This window comes from Seriola dumerili, unplaced genomic scaffold (assembly GCF_002260705.1).
Source record: "Seriola dumerili isolate Sdu_G_001 unplaced genomic scaffold, Sdu_1.0 BDQW01000138.1, whole genome shotgun sequence".
In the NCBI taxonomy this organism is placed as follows: Eukaryota; Metazoa; Chordata; class Actinopteri; order Carangiformes; family Carangidae; genus Seriola; species Seriola dumerili.
The window spans coordinates 10,514,020-10,531,975 of record NW_019174393.1 but is presented as its reverse complement, the minus strand read 5'-3'; the positions used below and the strand labels follow the sequence as shown (position 1 = coordinate 10,531,975).

The 17,956-nt window shown below is 42.6% G+C and overlaps 1 protein-coding gene across 1 annotated transcript in view; it reads left to right on the top strand.

Moving 5' to 3' along the window:
- The first annotated feature begins 1,333 nt into the window (after positions 1-1,333).
- The window catches only part of LOC111224589 (PDZ domain-containing RING finger protein 4-like), a 32,521-nt gene continuing 15,898 nt past the window's right edge, over positions 1,334-17,956 (top strand). The window contains exon 1 of the mRNA XM_022749132.1: positions 1,334-1,402. Within this exon, the coding sequence (XP_022604853.1) occupies positions 1,334-1,402 (69 nt within the window). The remainder of the gene's footprint in view (positions 1,403-17,956) is intronic.

Sequence of the window (17,956 nt, the reverse complement as noted above, 5' to 3'; positions counted from 1 at the left end):
TTGTAATATCGCTGCTTTTTCAATTTATCTTAGCGGCATCTCTGGGTCTTCCATCTACTTTTCTCCTCCTTTTTCCATCACCCTCTCTTTCCTCCACTCCCCCACTGCCCCGCTCCCCCGCAGAGAGGGGCCAGTTGGGCTGGAAGCTAATTTGAAGCCAATCAATACTTGTCTGTGTTTCTTCCTGTGTGTCAGCCCAGTCAGACAATGCCCAGTGCCCTTGTCTAACTGCTCGCAGAGAGAGGGAAGCATCTGTTTGGTGACTATCACTCTCTGACTGTAAATCTATGGCAGCCGCTAAACTCCACTCCTCCAACCATTGTACCGAGGGCAACAGGCTATCAGATTGAATCCAAATGAGATTGATTTCCATGCCAAATCCAGTTGTCAAATGTGTGCACTGACAAATAGCCCCCTCAGTAACTTGATTAACTGTGTGGATGGCATTTTAACTCCTGTTAGATTTTTGTATTGATTTTTTTTTTTTTTTTTGCAGTGAAATGTAGGGATTTGGGATTTTTTGGTGGAATGTGTACACACTGACAACAAACAGATGCACTGTTGAGCATACAAATACAGATGCAGCCACTAGTGCACTCTGACTCTCTCTCACACACACACATACACACACACACACACACACACACACACACACACACACACACACACACACACACACACACACACACACACAAAAACACATGCAGCATGTCCTTCACTCTGCCTGCATGCAACAACACTGACGTTCAGATACTGAATCTGCCCGAGATAAGAGCAGTCCCCTCCCTTTTCTCCCAGCCCCTTCCCTTAAACAGCCAATGAGGATGCTGTCTATTCATGAGCCGGAGTAGGAGCAGGCATGTGTAGACAGCCTGCCACAGGAGGAGGTGTGTCTTCATGAGCCAAAAGTGTGTGTGAGTAGGAGTGTGTGCTCACACTGAGAGAGGAGGTGGTGGAGAAAAGACAGTGGAGTGGAGTGTATGTAGGCATGCAAGTGAGAATCAAGGGAAGGAGTGACAGGCAAGAGGGAAAGAGAATCCAGGTGCTTCTACTCATCTTACCACTGACACACTCCTCACTAACACACACACACACACACACACTGAAGGAACTACACCCACAACCTCCACTAGAGCAGTGAACTGAACCACATGTGTGCGTGGCGTGCTCGGAGCGACAGAGGGGATCTCTGAGGATACACGGATGAGAAAGAGGTGTGGGGGAGCCAAGGAAGAGGAGCCCGAGTGTGTTTCGCCCCAGGGGGAGCTCACACACGCCGCAGACAGCACACACACTCCAGCGGGCACCCAGCACTGTTTCCCTGACAACTAGAATGGGCTGCAATTTGTGCACCTTGCAGAAACGGGAGGAACACTACAAACTGCTGTATGAGATTGCACAGGTAAGTGAGACCAGAAAGAGGTTCGGTGGGGTCGCTGAAAGGCATCATCGCCGTGATGAACTTAATGACAGCAGAGGCAATGATGGTGATAATGGCAGGAGTGATTTGGTGTCTGAAAACAAGTGGATTTCCCTACAGTGAGCAAGGAAGGCAAGGGTGAGCAAAGTCAAGAGTACCTGCAGGAAGGAGTAAGACAGCAGACAGGTTGAGCGGGGAACCAGCAGAATAAAATGGGAGAGGTACATGTGAGAAATGTAGAAAAATGAGTTACTTCCAAGCAGCCAGATAGAGAGCCTATGTGTGTGTGTGTGTGTGTGTGTGTGTGTATTCCTTTCCATCAAAGTGAGTGGAGCTAGTTATTTCTCCTCAGTAGCAGGAGATGTGAGAACAAGTTCAGCTTTTCTTCCCGCGCTGGCTCCAGGGGAATAATTCATCACATCTCCCCAGCCTGTGACTGTCTAGAAGCAGAAACAGTTCAAAGAACAACCAGCAAATGTGGTCTGCTGTTTTTTCCCCCTCTGTTTGTCAGAAGTGGACGTTTTTTTCTTCTTCTTGACCTGATGTGACAGCTTTCATATTGCCAATGTCACGTAAAGATCTCATTCTGCTTCTGGGATTTTGATGCTTTCATTGAAAGTTTAGGTCTCTGCTGATGTGCTGCATGAGTTCATTGACCTTTGACCCTTTTTAGAATTTCCAAAATATATGTGCAGTAATAGATACATGTGTGGATTGACAATGCCCCCACAAATAATCATACCGTCATTGTGAGCAGTAAAACACTGTAAATGTATAACTTGTCATCTTGTACTGGGCTTGGCTGAAATGTGTAGATTAGATAGGAAGTGTTCACAAGTGTGAATCTACTGAGAAAAAAAAAAACACCCATCTCCAAAGTATCACCCTTTTAGAAACAGGAGAAAATGATGTTGTTTCTTTTCTCTTTGGCCACTTCCTGTGGCATTTTATCAGGTTTATCAGGTGTTTATGTCAACTTTAAATTTAAAGAAAGATGAACATGTGCGTGTAAAGTGCAGTGACATTGTTTTTACAGCAGCGATTATGGTTATTGTTTGTGGAGCTGGAAACACGTGCCCTGGGTTCTCTCTGCTGCCTGAGTACAGTACGGGCGAATGCCAGCCCAGCAGCAGCAGCAGCAGCAGCAGCAGCAGCGAGGATTCATTCATCATTTAGTATCCTACATGGTTACAGACGGCAGGGAAACTGGATACGGCGTAATGAGACTGAGCAGGACTGCTGAATACTTCTTGTCAGTTTAGTATCGCTCAAAATGTCTTTTCAAATCAGAAATATATACCTTTCTAGCACTGATAGGAACAAACTTTTATGTGTCCAGTAAGCTAAAAGAGAGATATGATGTGATTTGTTTTATGACAATACGGCTGCTGCCGGTTGTTTGAAGTGGTGATAATAATGTTGGTGACAATGAGTGCTTGTTTTTGTTGTCGGGCTCTAAAATGTGAGAAATACATTATCACTCCTCTAACCTTCCATCGCTGCTAGACGCTGCTTTTATGAACGTTTTTTTTTTTTTTTTCCACTGTGCTGCAGTCTTAAGCTAATTAAGCTTTCAGACTAAATGCCCCCATGCTCTAATGAGATAGTGGATGTCTGTGTTGTCTGCCTGGGTGGAGTGCATGAAAATTAACCATGTCAATTAAAGGAAACCCTAGGAGGTCACTGCTCCTTTTGTATTGTTGAGGCGAACTGAATATACAGACCAAAAACAAAGGCATGAGTACAGTATCTATGGTTAAAGCTCAGGCTATTTTTATTTGGCCTGACAGAGCAGTAGATGTATTGTATCATAAATCAATTGGCTGATAACAAAAAATAAAAAAGAGCCTTATGGTTTCCTCCTATTTCCACATCTCACTGTAGGTGTCCTTTCACTCTGGCATACATCCAGGAATACTGCGTGCGAGTATGTGAGCGAGTGAGCACCCGCTTACTATTAAACGCTCGGCGGTGTGTATGTGACAGTCGGCGGACACCTACAGCTCTCATTACCAGTGCAAAAGAAAGAGAGAAAGAGAGCGAGAGAGAGAAAGAGAGAGCTCACCAGGCAGTAAGTGTGTCAGTGTGACTTTGTCCCAAAACTAGAGGGTGAGGGGATTCTGCAAATCCAGAGAGACTCCTCAACAATCCCTCTGTCTCTTTCCCCTTTTATCATTCCAGACTCATTTCTTCTCCTTCCTTTTTTCATACTTTCTCCTTCTCTATAATCCTCATTAGTCCTGCTTTACCTCTGTCAACCTAGAATTGGGTTCATCCTCTCCCTAATTTTACCTTTTCTAACACACACAACACTACAGATTCTAAATGTGTTTTTGTTCTGTTGTACTTCCAACAGAGCTACACAATAGGACACCACCTGCTCATTACACCAGTGCAAAACTAAAGGATGCTGATACTGTACCATAGTTAACGCAGGGCAGAGAAGGAGCTTTGGAAGAAGTGAAACTCTCTCATTTGTCCCTAGATGCTCTGGTGCTGTATTTTAGTTGCGTGTCTCTCACTCCTGTGTGTGGGCCGGTGAGTGCCGTTGCCAGACAGACTTTCAGTTTGAATTTGTTTTTTCTGATGATCAAAATAATAATCTGTTGACTCATCCAGCTTGTGAATGAGTTCAAATCTCAATGTTTTGACATCCACGACCGCGGTCAGCATTTGTTGATACTTTACTGTCCAAAATCTTGTATATTCTGTTTTCACTGCAAAATCTATTCATTCCAATAAAAAAAAAACGCTGTTTCACTTGAAGTTTAACTTAGGTGAACTTTAAATTTGTGCTGCTGACCCTGAGCTACCTCAACAGCTTTGGCTATTAGGGGAATAGAGAGCCCAAAATGGAAGAGGCTATTGGAGCTTATTAGCCGTGTTCCATCATCCAGTTTTACTCAACCTCAACTGTCAAAGAGATGGCTTGCAGGTTACTGTAGTTATGCCATAGGAGTAGATAGTAAAAATGTCTCTGGAATAAACTGAATTTATTGCCCCATTACCATCCAAGCTAACAAGCTAGCTAACTGACAGTCCCTCTCCAATAACACTCATCACTGAATGAAATGATGTCCACTAATGGTTCAGGGCAGAGAAAATGGAAAGAAGCTAGGGAGTCATTGTGACTGACAAGCGCCAGTTGACTAGTGTGTTAGCACTTAGCTCACAGCTACAGTGGTACAACAACTAGCCCTACATGGAGTCACTACATCACCAGATTATATTCACTGTGTCACTTTCTGCTGTATCCAGGCCTGGGGGGGGGGGGGGGGGGTGGTGATTTTCTTTTTTAAAAGATGATGAAACAATGACCCATCTACGAAATGGATTTCATCTGCTTTGGAATTCCATGGTATTCTACCCCCCCCCCCCCGAAAATAGATATATTATGTTGGGACCAGACCTGTTCTGCACCTTTCATTTTGAAAAAGTAACACAGACCAATTCCAGTTTTCTGCCTGCAGACCTGTCCCGGTGTCGCCTCTACCACGGAGGCTATCTCTGTTCACGCAGCTGCACTGCTCTGACAGGACTGCTGGCTGCCTGACCTCAGCTGCCCAGCGGCCACCCAGAGATTTATGACTCTCGTCAGACCATTTACATTGAATGTTTCATTTGTGATTGTGTGTGTGTGTGTGTGTGTGTGTGTGTATATATCTCTGAACACTTGCCCATGTGTATGACCTCAGGGCTCCATCCAGAGCAATTGTAGCAATTGCCATTCCATATTTTGCTTGTGGCTGTGTTAAATTGTCCCACAGCCTCTGGCCTCCAGGGCCTCATAGGACCCATGTGTTTTGTCTTTTGGGCTGGTTCGAAGTCAGCACTACTGTATGACACGAAGAGACACGAAACAGCAGCCTATGTAACAGCCACTTACTTACCCTGTGTGCTGTCTTCTTTTGCTTAGTGCTAAATAACAGTGTTTGTTCTCTACGGATGAAATAGTTTTCATTGTTACTGGTGCAGGCTGATTAACAATGGAAGAAAGCAGTATATGATACGTCTATATTATTTACTACCTTGTTTTTGTACCGTCAGTGTGATATTACCTTTTAATATTAGTAACATATCCTTTATTTGTACCTTTTGTTCCTTTGTACATATGTGTGTTTCTGAGTGTGTGTGTGTACGGTTGTGAACCAGGCCAATCGGTGGTGTGGGTCTGTCCTCCGGAGACAGATGCTGTGCCACATGTCCAGCCTGTTAAACAGCATGGAAGGGGCTAGACAGACACCCCTTCTTCTCGCCGCCACCTATGGTGTCCAGAGAGTGGCACACAGGGCAGGGGAAGCTGTGGTCAGTCCCACGCAGCCGTCACCTCCATATGGCCACCACAGACCCTGCACCATGACTTCATTCCAGATAGGGATGTGAAATATGCCGGTGCTATCGGCTCCATCGGCCTCAGAGGTCTGGGGCTTTTTCTCAACCAGCGGACAGACGTGTGAAGCAGAAAATGAAAGGGAAATGGAAAAATCACCTTGCTGGAGTTATCATGCAACAACAGCAAATTATTCCTGTGATCCATGAGTGAGCATGAAAGAGAAGTCAGAGGTTCAGGGAATGATGATGAATATAATCTTCTGCTCCCATATCTCTCCACTGAATGACGTGTTAGGGCTGTAAAATGTGCTGCAGATGACCAGCAGGGGATGAAGGGAGGTGATATCGCCCGACTCATCAGCTGTCCATTTATCAGAGAAGCGCAACACTGGTTCCTGAACTCACTGTTTTCTTTTCTTTGTGTCTTTCTCTGTGATGGGATTTGGAGCTTTGCAGGAAGTATTGAATGAAGTGACCTTTCCATTTTTTTTTTTTTCTTGCATTTTTTAGGCCTAAGAAGTTGTTTGCCTGTCCGTGTGGGTCAGTGAGTTTGACCTTTTCACCTGTCAGTGTAATTCCACTTGACAAGTCTCTCTATCTCTCTCTCTCTCTCATGCACAAACACACACAGACACACTCACTTGCTGAGTGGCTAATCACATTGTGAATTAATCAAAACTTTTTACTATAATTTTCATTCCAAAATGTGAAAGCTACGGTTCTTTTCCTCCACAAAAAAAAAAAAAGTGTTTAAGTGATCACTAGATAATAAACCGACAACACATTCAGTGCTTAGAGGTGCTGAATAATTAACTTAGGTAATGATTAACATTCTAAAAATGTTAATCTAGCATTATGGAGATGAACTCTGCTGTTGAACACTGATCATCTGGTGTCTTCCATCATGGTTATAGTTGCTCGTTGGAGCACAGCATGGTGATAATGCCTCATGATTTAGAGGTGCATATGGCCTCGTCACCGACGCTGTGGGGTAGCACGTCTCCTAGTCGTCGGCCAAAAAAAAAAAAAGGAAACAGGAAATGGGTGATTATTCAGCGTTTGGTTAAGGCCAGGTTAATGCAGAAAACAACATCCTAGTGATAGTTTTTGTTTGTGTGTGTGTGTGTGTGTGTGCGTGTGTGTGTTCCTCTGCAGTGGAAGGAATGACACGGAGAGTGATAGATGATGACAGAAAGCTTGTCAGTCTGTAAGTTGATGTCTATGTCTGTCTTTCTTTGTGTATCTGTCTGCTTGGTTGTAAGCAAAGATACATACACAACACTTTCTGGCTTGTGTGTAGGTAGGTGTGTGTGTGTGTGTGTGTGTGTGTGTGTGTGTGTGTGTGTGTGTGAAGGTGGGAATCACAAAGACAGGGGAAGACAGGTCCGGTGTGGACGGTGGTGGTGGGGGGGCAGCAACAGTCGCCGTTTCGCTCCAGCAGCCAACGATCTCCCCCTGCTTTGGCTCTGATAAGCCCAGGATGAAAGCCCTTTCTGTGACACTCCTCACCCCCACCCTCCTGTCTCCCCTCCAAACAAGGCGAAGGATGCACACATGATGCATGTACACACAACTACAAGGCAATGTTAAGAGGTAGATATGCCTGTTTGCAAACACTGTGTACATTCATGTAACACCCAGAGAGGGGAAATCACACAGGGTCCATCCATTCATCAGCTTTTACGGCGTGTTTTTCCATTTTTACGACTGTGTAAAAATGTCATTCAAGCTCTTAGCATCCGACAAGAGGACTTATCAGTTGTTATCAGCCTCTCGCTGATTACCATACTCACCGATCAGCCAAGTGGCCTGGCCAAGATGATAGGAGGCAGGAGAAGAAGAGAAAAAGAGAAAGGTGGGGGTGGAGCTGGATGAGGTGAAATGGAAAGGTAAAAGCAAGGAAAAATAAGGTGTGAGAGAGAAAGAAATGACAGTGAGTACAGTGAGTTAAAGAAAGAGGGGAGAGAACCGCAGCGAGAGGAAATGAGTGGTGTGCCATCAAAAACACTTAAATTTCCACATTTTCCCTTGATTCTTTTTTTTTTCCCCCCTTCTTAACCTCGCCCTCTCTGAAACACAAAGTCTCGGCCCTGCTCCTCCTCCTCCTCCTACCACCATCACTTATCAGTCGCCAGACACTGTTTCAAGTCCGTTCCGCTCCACTGCCCCTGTCTGTCTTGCTGCCTGTTTGTCACTGTCTGGGTATCCCACTCATTAATACACTTTGGCATAACCCAGCCGCCAGAGGTGCCACAGATTTTCTCTCTGCGTTGGAAGGACCCTGGAACTAAAAAGATAGTGATGGAAGACACGGAGACAGTCTGTCATTCATGTGTGGCAGAGAGAGACACTAATTTTGTCTAGTCCCAGTGTGTGCGCTGTCAAGCCGGTGACTGTTATATGGTTTGAAGCCAACCTTGTGCAAGAATAACCCAATAATACACCTTATGGCCACATGCTGCAGGCTATGTTTTGTCAGGTAAGACAGATGTTACGACAAACCATCTGGAGCTGTTATGTATATGTTGCAGGCTATTGCTGCTACATGGCGCTGCAAAAATGCACACAAGATATGCACAAAGTTATTTACCCCTTGTAGGGGGGGTGGGGGGTGGGGGGGCGCTAAAACATATCTTCTGAGACATAAAAAACCTCCAACTCCCTTCACATTAGCATAAAAGTTCTCTCAGTCAGATCTTTGGATGAGTTCTTTGGCAGCAAAGGTGCAATTCTCATCTGAGACCAAATGTCAGTTATACTATTAAAAGAAAACCTCCTCTGCCCCCCCCCCCATCCTTTTTCTCTCTGCCAAGAATTTGTTCATCATGGATAATCATCGGAGGGAGACAGGGGTTATTTGTTAGTACTATTTTCAAACAGCTCTTGTAATTCAGTGATGATGTTTTTGTCTGACATATCTCATATTGGTCTCATATTGCCAGAGCAGTACAGGCTGTATATTAAAAGGTCTTGATGGAGGCTGTTAGCTAAATGCTTAAAAATGCAAATGGACTGTTTCTGCGCCATTGCCAAGTGTGTTTTGAACACACGGGGTGGATCCTGGGTCCAGGTGGTCTAAAGGGAGATTAGGTTACAGCGGGGCGATGGTGTTGGATTCCCACTTAACCAACTTGGGTTTAGGAGTCATTAGGCCCACTCAGAGCCTGGCTTCGAGTCCAGTTACAGATAGAATAACACTAAACCATCTGCATAGTGGGGGGGGGGGATTACATTTAGTGCAGGGTGTAACCATGAGCCTCATGTTGATATGGGAAATGCCCTCAGGATGGTGAGTGGCCAAAGCGCTGTGGATGGGTCTTTGTTGTTGTTAGTTATAAGGAAATGTATTAGATTGTCTCCTCTGTGGTACAGTTTCATTAAATCATGTTTTTTATGAATGATCGCTGTAGATGCAGAAAACACAGCATGTGCGGACAGGTGGTTCAAACTGATACAACACAGTCTTCCTCTGAACTATGAACAAAATTGCTACTTAGTGTCTAATTGTCTAATTATTTTTTTGAAAATTTTCTTACCTCACAGATGCATGTAAAATGAATCCAAGAAATACATGCCTCTATATGTCATTCCTGTGATAGTCTGGCGACCTGTCCAGGGTAAACCCCGCCCTTGCCCAATGTCAGCTGTGATTGGCTCCAGCTTTTCCACTGCAACCCTAAATAGGATAATTGGTATGGTTAATCAATAAATGAGAAATATTTGTGAAGCGATATCTTTTGCTCATCCTCTCATCATAGTCCAACACCAGTCTTAAAAAAAAAAAAAAAAAAAAACATATGCAAAAATGTACACTCAAGGCCCACTTACTTGTTTTTTTTCTGCTTTCAACCATATGACTTGGTCTTCATCAGTTGAAAACATTTAGTCATTGTCATGGAACTGTTCCAACTTTCCATTATTCTGAGTACTTATAGGACTTCCCGTCCCTTGGGTTTGAAAGACAGAAACGTAAAAGCAATTAAGCAGACCTTAAGAGGAGCCTGTTTTATCGACAGCTGTTTCCAAAATCTGGATAAACTGCACTGCTTGGGTTGGATTAGGGAATTGTTGTGGTATTGGTGAGAAAAAACCAGCGTTAACTGTTGGTAGGAAATGGGATACAAACCGTAGTCTCAGTGTCAGAGTCAAACATTTTCCTGACCCAACCATCCATCTCCACTTCCCCCTGAAGAGGCTCTGCAGCCCTTTGCACAACAGGTCCTCGTCATCATCATTACATCATGTTTCAGGGCCTTGTTACGTGGAAACTCACACGAATTAGGCCTGTGACCCATTTTAAGAAACAATGGTCTGATTTAATGCGTCAATCTGTGATACAGTCTGAAAATTACACAAACGCAGTCACTCATCATCACCCGGCTGATAATACGTTGGTGGCGAATGTGATTAGCCATTCACTCGGTTACTGTAGACTTACACACATGTGCCTTAGATCAAGAATACAGCTGAGGTCTTGATTGAGACGGGTTGAATGAGGGGGAAATTGCAGCACAGTGTCTCTCACTTAACTAACCAACCATGCTTCTGGATGAAGGTATTTTTCATCGCAGGAAGAGCCCTTCTCTCCTGCTCACAGTTAGTGGAGTGTGAAGTCGTTTTTCTTCTCCACCAAAGGGAAGACTCAGACGAAGATTCATGTTATGAATAATGCTAATGACTCAGGTGCTTCTAGTGAGCATAAACATATCACTTAAAATGAAAAAAAAAAGCAAAGGTTTGGTTGGAGGACATAGAAAAATTTAAGTTCACACTTGAGATGTAATTTTATGCAAAAAGCAGCACATAAATCTTTGATTTTTGTGCTCGCCCCAGAAAAATGTTTTCACTTTCCAAGCTTTAGCATGTTTTGCTAATTATGCCCCTGCATCCGGAGCCGGTTCTTTTTGCCTTCAACCAAAATCTGCACTCATGTGAATAACAAATATTCACAGCAAGACTGACTGAGTTTTATGGTGAAACTACTGTATAATAACTCATTCCTTAATTATTTAGGGTCCAGCAACGTTCAAAATCATTTTTCCACTCTCGATTCCTAAAGAAAACATTATGAACTCGGTGATGTTTGTCTGTTCCATTATGAGTATACAAAGTGCTGCAAGCAGTTAGAAGCTATGCTAATTTCCTACTGATGTATTCAGTCAGCAACACTTGTTTATAAATCAAACTATCAGTCAAATGCTATTACCACTACTGCCACACCAACCTCTAAAAATAATGATAATAAATCATAAATTACAGATTGTTCAGTGCTAATAAAATGCTGTATGCAGTAATTTAGAACAAGTTCTTTGTCCAGTTTTTTTTTTTTTTTTTTAAAAACATTTATTTTGAAAGATTAAGGCTTGTATTACTCTGTATTTTCCATATTGTCAACAAACCCCATGAAAAGATAAAACCAAACCAAGCCGGACTCCAGATACTTTCGCCACACTGGACACCCTCTACCCTCAAAGCCTATTGATTACTAGCAAAGGAAATCTTTTTAAATGGGTCACAAATTATTATTATTTTCATAAAAAGGCCTAATAACTTCCTCAAACAACTTGGCTCTGGGATTAAACAAACGTTACTCAAATAGGAGAAAGTAGTGCATTTGTTGGCGACTATTTTCAGGTGTGGATTAATACACATTTGGTGAAGCAGAACCAAATTAATTTTGAATAGACTACGGTGCTCACATTCATGATAAAGAAGGGACCATAGCTCAATTATGTGTTCGTATAGTTTTTGGCCAACAGTGGAGGTGCGTATGGCTTTAGCCACACACATACCATGTAAATCGTATTAATCCGTTGTTGGTTTTTGGTCTTTTAATAGGATTTGCAGGACGTAGGAGAAATAAAGAATATCACCAGTCTTCTTCTATATGCTAGATAAGTACAAGAATAGCTGACACGCTTGGATGGAGAAAGTATGTCGTTCAGCTTTCCCATACAGAGGAGCAACATAACCTCTTAGTGAACTCAGCCGTCTGGATGAATTATGTGGGTCTAATCGGTGACCCCCGAGAGCCTAATTCAAACTCATTGCTAGTGTGTGTCGAGGGGCTGGAGGAAGGGCCACACTATTGTTCAGCCCAGCTCAGTGGCTGTTGTTTTAATGGCAGATGAGAGATTAATGGTGATCTAATGACTGTGGGGAGGACACAGTGCAACAATAGAGTCCTGATACAGCGCAGGCCAAGTACATTAGTCAGTCAAGACAACTATCTGCATGGATACACACACACACACACACACACACACACACACAAGTATACACGTAAAAATGTACACACAAAAACATTCAGTTAATCCCAAGATGCACAAACACACAGAATGAAAATGAAAGTGACTTCTATTGATTTGTCAGTAAAAGTTTTCGCAGTCATCCGGCAACAGCGCACCCTGTCTCATCACGAGCAAAACAAACGGAGCTAATTCTCAACCCGCCAAACCCCCCAATGTGACAAAAGAAGGCTAATTTATGCATTGGCGACGTGGTGTGCGAGGAGTAAGAGTGTGGCAGCGGGGCTGGGCTGGATGCTCACTCGTGGATCGCGGTAATTGTGATTTGGTTGCTAGGATGTTGAGGGTAATGAATGTCTTGTTGATGCAGTTTGTCATAACCCGTGCCATCCTCGGCTGCTTGAGAACACAGAGCCTATTAGTTAAACACAGAGACATTGGCCCTGCTGTGATGTATGAGCCCACCAGGAGGAAGGTATTAGTCATTTTATGAGAGAAAATGAAGGAAACTGCCAGGCTACCGTCGATGCTGGATGAGATTGTGGATTAAACTAGGTAGTGCACAGCATACCTCTTGACTTTTGCCATGGGGTTTTTTCTTGTCTTTTTTATCTAACAGCTTACTGGGGTGTAAACTGGAGGGAAGAATGTTTTAATTGGAGTTTTATCATCACTGGATTACCTCAGTGATAATACAGTAGGAGGTTGTTTCACTAGCACATATGCTGTTGGGGTTGTGTTATGAATAAAAGAAAATACTCATATTGTAATTCCAAAAAAAAAAGCCGAATACAAGACAAATCATGTTTCATTCCAAAGCTTTACCACTGGGAAGGATCTGTATTCATGAAGCCTAATTGAAAGGAAGCCCGCCTTGCATATAGAAGTGGTACAAAGAGCAGGAAATGAGATGGTTCTTAATGCGTTCACTGACAGATGATAACCTTTGATTTCCCCCCACTTACATCAGAAATGGCTGCTTGGAATGACAGTCACAAGTCAACAGTCTCTGATGTCTGCATGCGTGTTTCCACTGCTGGTGGTGTTAAGCTCGGGTGGGGAAAAGATAGACATGTGAAGAGCGAGAAGGGAGAAAACCCTTGAGACACACACAAAAAAACAGATGGGTAGAAACAGAAAGTGATGTAGTGTCTGTTTTTAAAGTGCTCTGGCAATATAGAGTTTTTTTTTCTTTTTTACCCTCTGAATTGAAATGAAATGGGCTGATTTACAGTGACAATGACAGACAAAAGGAGAAAAAAAACACACCTAGACAACAAGACAAAGAGGAGAATGAAAGAAATAAAAGTACTAATAAGATCTGATCAAAAGAAAACAACGTGCGCAGGCAAAGGCGTGTTTATTGATTGGAAGACTCATCACACAAGCAATCCTCGCTAGCTTTTTAAATATCAAAACAATACGGAGTTTAGCTAACACACAAAATAAACATTGATCCTACCTGCTTGATTTCATGGGGGTAACTGGGCACAGAGGGGTTGTAGTGACGGTCACTGACACAGTGGTGCAAATTGGTGCTCAACCCTGCAATACTGTGGTAACATCAACACACCAAAATGCACTGGGCCTATAAATAGGACATTATGCGTCTAATTGGTAGAGACACACTAAAATATTTGCATATTATGAAGATTGTCTGAATGGATTCTGGAAAATGTAATAGATAATCTTTTATTTTAGTCCACAGGGAGACAACAGTGAATGACGGGCTGCAGAGCGGCGCAGTCGATCTTGTTGAAGGACACTTCAGCTTTTCAGATGCTTCATGATGAGGGGCTTGAATGCAGGAAAACCAGCTGAAGGACAGTACACCAGACTGTCACTTTTTGCAGGTCCTACTGAACAGGGAAACGTGGGAAGCACGGGCCGCTGCCATTGTTGCAAGATTATTTGAAGCGCTTTACATTTTAGCTAAAGGTTCATACATTTTTTTTACTTTTAATGCTTCGTCTGAAGCAAAGATCTAACAGCTAAAACAAGCCAGCGCTGTAAAGAGCCATTCCTAGAGGAAACGCAGTCTAATCTACAACAGACAGATGCTGTGTGATCTGGAAGGGATTGACCTGAGCGGGCTACTTAACATCCGTCCCGACAGCAGCTATTTAATCCACATTTCATGTTGTCATGTGGTCTTCCTCATGCAGAACTAATTGGTTGTTTTCGCCTGTTGTGCAGGAGCCCATGTCTGTGAAAAACTGTGAAGGACACTCATTACAACTTGTACTCACACTCGCAAGCATGGCCATAGATGCAATCACAGGTGCAGATGAGCACATAAACACAGAGAGGAAGAGCTGAACTCAATTCGGTGAATAAGGGCCCTAATAAGAGCACTGAGCGGGGTCTCCTTGAACCCGTTGCCATGGTACAAACAGACACACACACACACACACACACACACACACACACACACACACACACACTCACTCATAAACACACACACATACGCAACACCCCGAGCCCCCGCCACCACTATGAACACAAAACACACATCTTGCACTCTCCCTCTCTCCCACAGTCTCCCCCTGATCTCTCTGATTTGCATTTTGGTTAACACTCTAATTGCCTCTCATTAAATACCTTGTCACTTTGATTAATTGGCGCGATACAGAAATGTAAAACAGCAGAGCATTACAATGCATAGTGAACGGTTGCTGATTGGAAAAGACGAACCAGCCTGGCTAAAAAAAAAAAAAAATACAAAACAGAGGTGAAATCTCACCAACTCCTTGTGCACTTTTTAAGTTGAGTCAGGGTTTTTTTTTTTTTTTTTTAATCCTGAGGTAATGTTTTAAAAGAAATCCGAATAAAAAGACACAGTTAGGGGAATGAATTGTAGTGTGGTTTCAGTGCTGGACCAATGCACACTTTCCCCTCCGCAAACAGCTACTAAAGCGTCCGTAAGCATGCAAAGATGCCCTTGAGCTCACCCCGCAACTGGTGAACACCACTACAAGATGTGGTTGTTCTTGTCGGAAACAAGAGCGCTGAAATCTGCATGGCCAAGATAGGACTCACATGCTCAGCAAATCATCTTGGACTAAATATAGGTTAAAATGAATCATATCACAACAAAACAACAGTTACTTACTCCAGACAGTCATCATACTCAAGTTTGAAATTGACTATTATTATAGTAAATTATATATTGTAGCCACTCTCCGCCACATCTGAATCCTCTAGCTCTTTTGAAATGACAGATGTTGTAATTGTACAGTAAGTGAGGTAGTGAGATTTTTTTTTTTTTTCGAAACAACCTCAGAGCACTTGGCATTTAGAAAAGCCATGAGTAAACGAAACGTTTAAGTATTGATCCACAAAAAGATGTGTTACGTTCGCATTCGTTATATTACAGGGAGAAGTTAGCTAACAGCGGGAGATGCCGATGTTTGCACTTGCCACCTGTGTTGAGCAGGGTTGGGAAATGCAAACCCCAGCAGGACAACGCATCAGAGCAAGCAGTGCAAGCCTCCTTAAGCTTTCCAAATAGACTTGATGCTGAGTCCAACCAAAAGTGAATACAGAAACCTGCATTGGTGACTGTGGCTAACCACAGAGAAATACTCATGAGTCAACTTGTGGAGCAGACTAGCTGCATTAATTTTCCTCTTAACCTTTAACTGGCCATTTTCAAATCAGTTAAGTGATATTACATAATGTTGAACTTTAACTGATAATGTCGTATAAGGCAGACAAAGAAAACAAAGAATGTTAAAAAAAAAAAAAGAAAAAAAAAAAGGTTAATTTCAACCATCTCTATTCTGTTTTGCTAGTTTTCCCTGGTTGCTTGTCACACATGCATCAATAGCATCATGGTATTCTCATCCTGCACAAGGCAAGGGTCAATGTGATTCAGCTGACCGAGCATGGCACCAGTTGCACAGCCTGCCACTCAAATTTATGAAACTATCATCTCCTTTGCCTCCGCAGCGCTAGGGTGATATTGCATGTCAGAGACTTTTATTATTGAAATGAGACATTTATGACAGTAAGCCCTCGCCGCATGAGAGTGGCCTCCTGAATCATCTCGATACAGCTAAAGGAGGAAGAGAAATGAGATCTGGCAGATTATTGGAGCATGCCACCTGCGCTTCCTCACTCATCACAATATGCCAATTTCCATGAATGTAAAAAAACAATCTTTCTTGTATTGAGCTGAAGTTCAGAAAAATCATGATCTGGGCGATTGTGGAAGACAGCTTGCTGGTGGTGTTGAGCGACATGTCTCCTCAGGGGCAGATGAGGTCGGTGTTGAATAGGCAGGGGTTCTCTCTCCTGGGCAGCTTATTGTTTCGTGGCCTATACGAGCCTATTCAATGTGAGATACTGCATTATTCAGCCAAACATGGTTAATGGAAACAACCTCATAGAGCTGTTTTAAGTCTGTCGGGAGCTGATGTAATGTTTAAGCTTTGTGTGTGTGTGTGTGTGTGTGTGCGTGTGTGTGTGCATGTGTTTGCCCCTATTTGCTCACAATGACACCATATCTGACAGATTTAGCTGTGAGGTTGAGTGGTTTCCATCATGCTCTTATCTCTGAGCAGCAAACACACCCATTCAAATGTACGACCATACACACACACACACACTCACACAAATACACACACACAAACAAACACTCACTCTAATCTCTAGGCTTTCCTTATCCGTTTGTATTCAAAAGTAGAAACAACATTTAACCATCTTAGTGGCCAACTGATAAAAACCCTGCAACACATTTAAAGGTTGACATGAGCTTTCTATTGAGCATATTGAAAGCTTCAGTGCTGGTGACTGATTGGCTTTCACTGTGCTACTTTCAACCCCCGTCTCAACACATGTAACAGCCATTTCCACACCATGGTCCGCTAGTAACCCCTCATAGTCAGTGATGTGTGTAATTGGTGCATCAGAGGGAGTAAAATGTTGTATTAATAGCTGATAGCTGAGACTTGCCATTTCTTATATGCGTGACCTTAAAAGCCTGTGTAGAGTCATGTCAGGAAGTGAAACATCAAGGCATATTCAACCATCCACTGGACTTCTTCGAGCACATGGGTCCAAGTGAATAGAGGAGACATATGATTAAGTGATGTTGTCTTCCACAACATAATTCTACTATACAAAGCCAAAATGTAACTATTTGATCAAACTGAATCCAGAATCTGACGTTTCAACATTTGCTTTACCATATGTCTACCATAAATATGTTATGCTAAACAAATGTGTTATTTCTGAGAAAATATAAAAAATTTAATTTTCTGTAACTTCAAAATAGAGGTAAAAACCAAGCAAAACATTAACACTAAGCTAAGAAAGCTATGTAAAGTTAAGCTAACTGATGAGAAAGTTTCAGCTCATCATAGCTAGATTAACCTACCTTTTCCTAGCAGTTTCTTATAAGTCACATAGTCACACAGTTTAATTTTGATTGTCCAACATGTTAGTGATAAAGTGTCATAAATTAGGCAGTAGCCAAATCTAAACATGATCAAGAAAGAACTTGCTAAACTCGTCCTGCAGCTAAACGACGGCTAGAATGCGTGAATTAGCAGAGTAACGTTAGAAGCAACTGCCATTCTGATTCTAGAGTAACTCATGTAATTTGATGTGGTTAAGCTTAGTTTAATTTATTTTCTTTGTAGATACTGCATTTTCCCTTGAAACTTAAGATACAGTATGTAATGTTTAATATTTCTTTGATATCCATAAAATTTCTGCAGTCACTGCTTTATGCCCTTGTAGACCAGTATACATAGACAAAAAGACTGCAACACATACCTTAAGGAGTAAAAGCAAACATACAAAGTGGGCTGATAACAAGTAAGTGACATTTTCACAAAAGGCTGTAGATCAATGACATGCACACACTGCTTTCACCAAACACACTCATAAGCTACAGTATCAGTCCTCCCAAACTATATAACATGCAACTTTGAACCTTGACCTTTAGGAA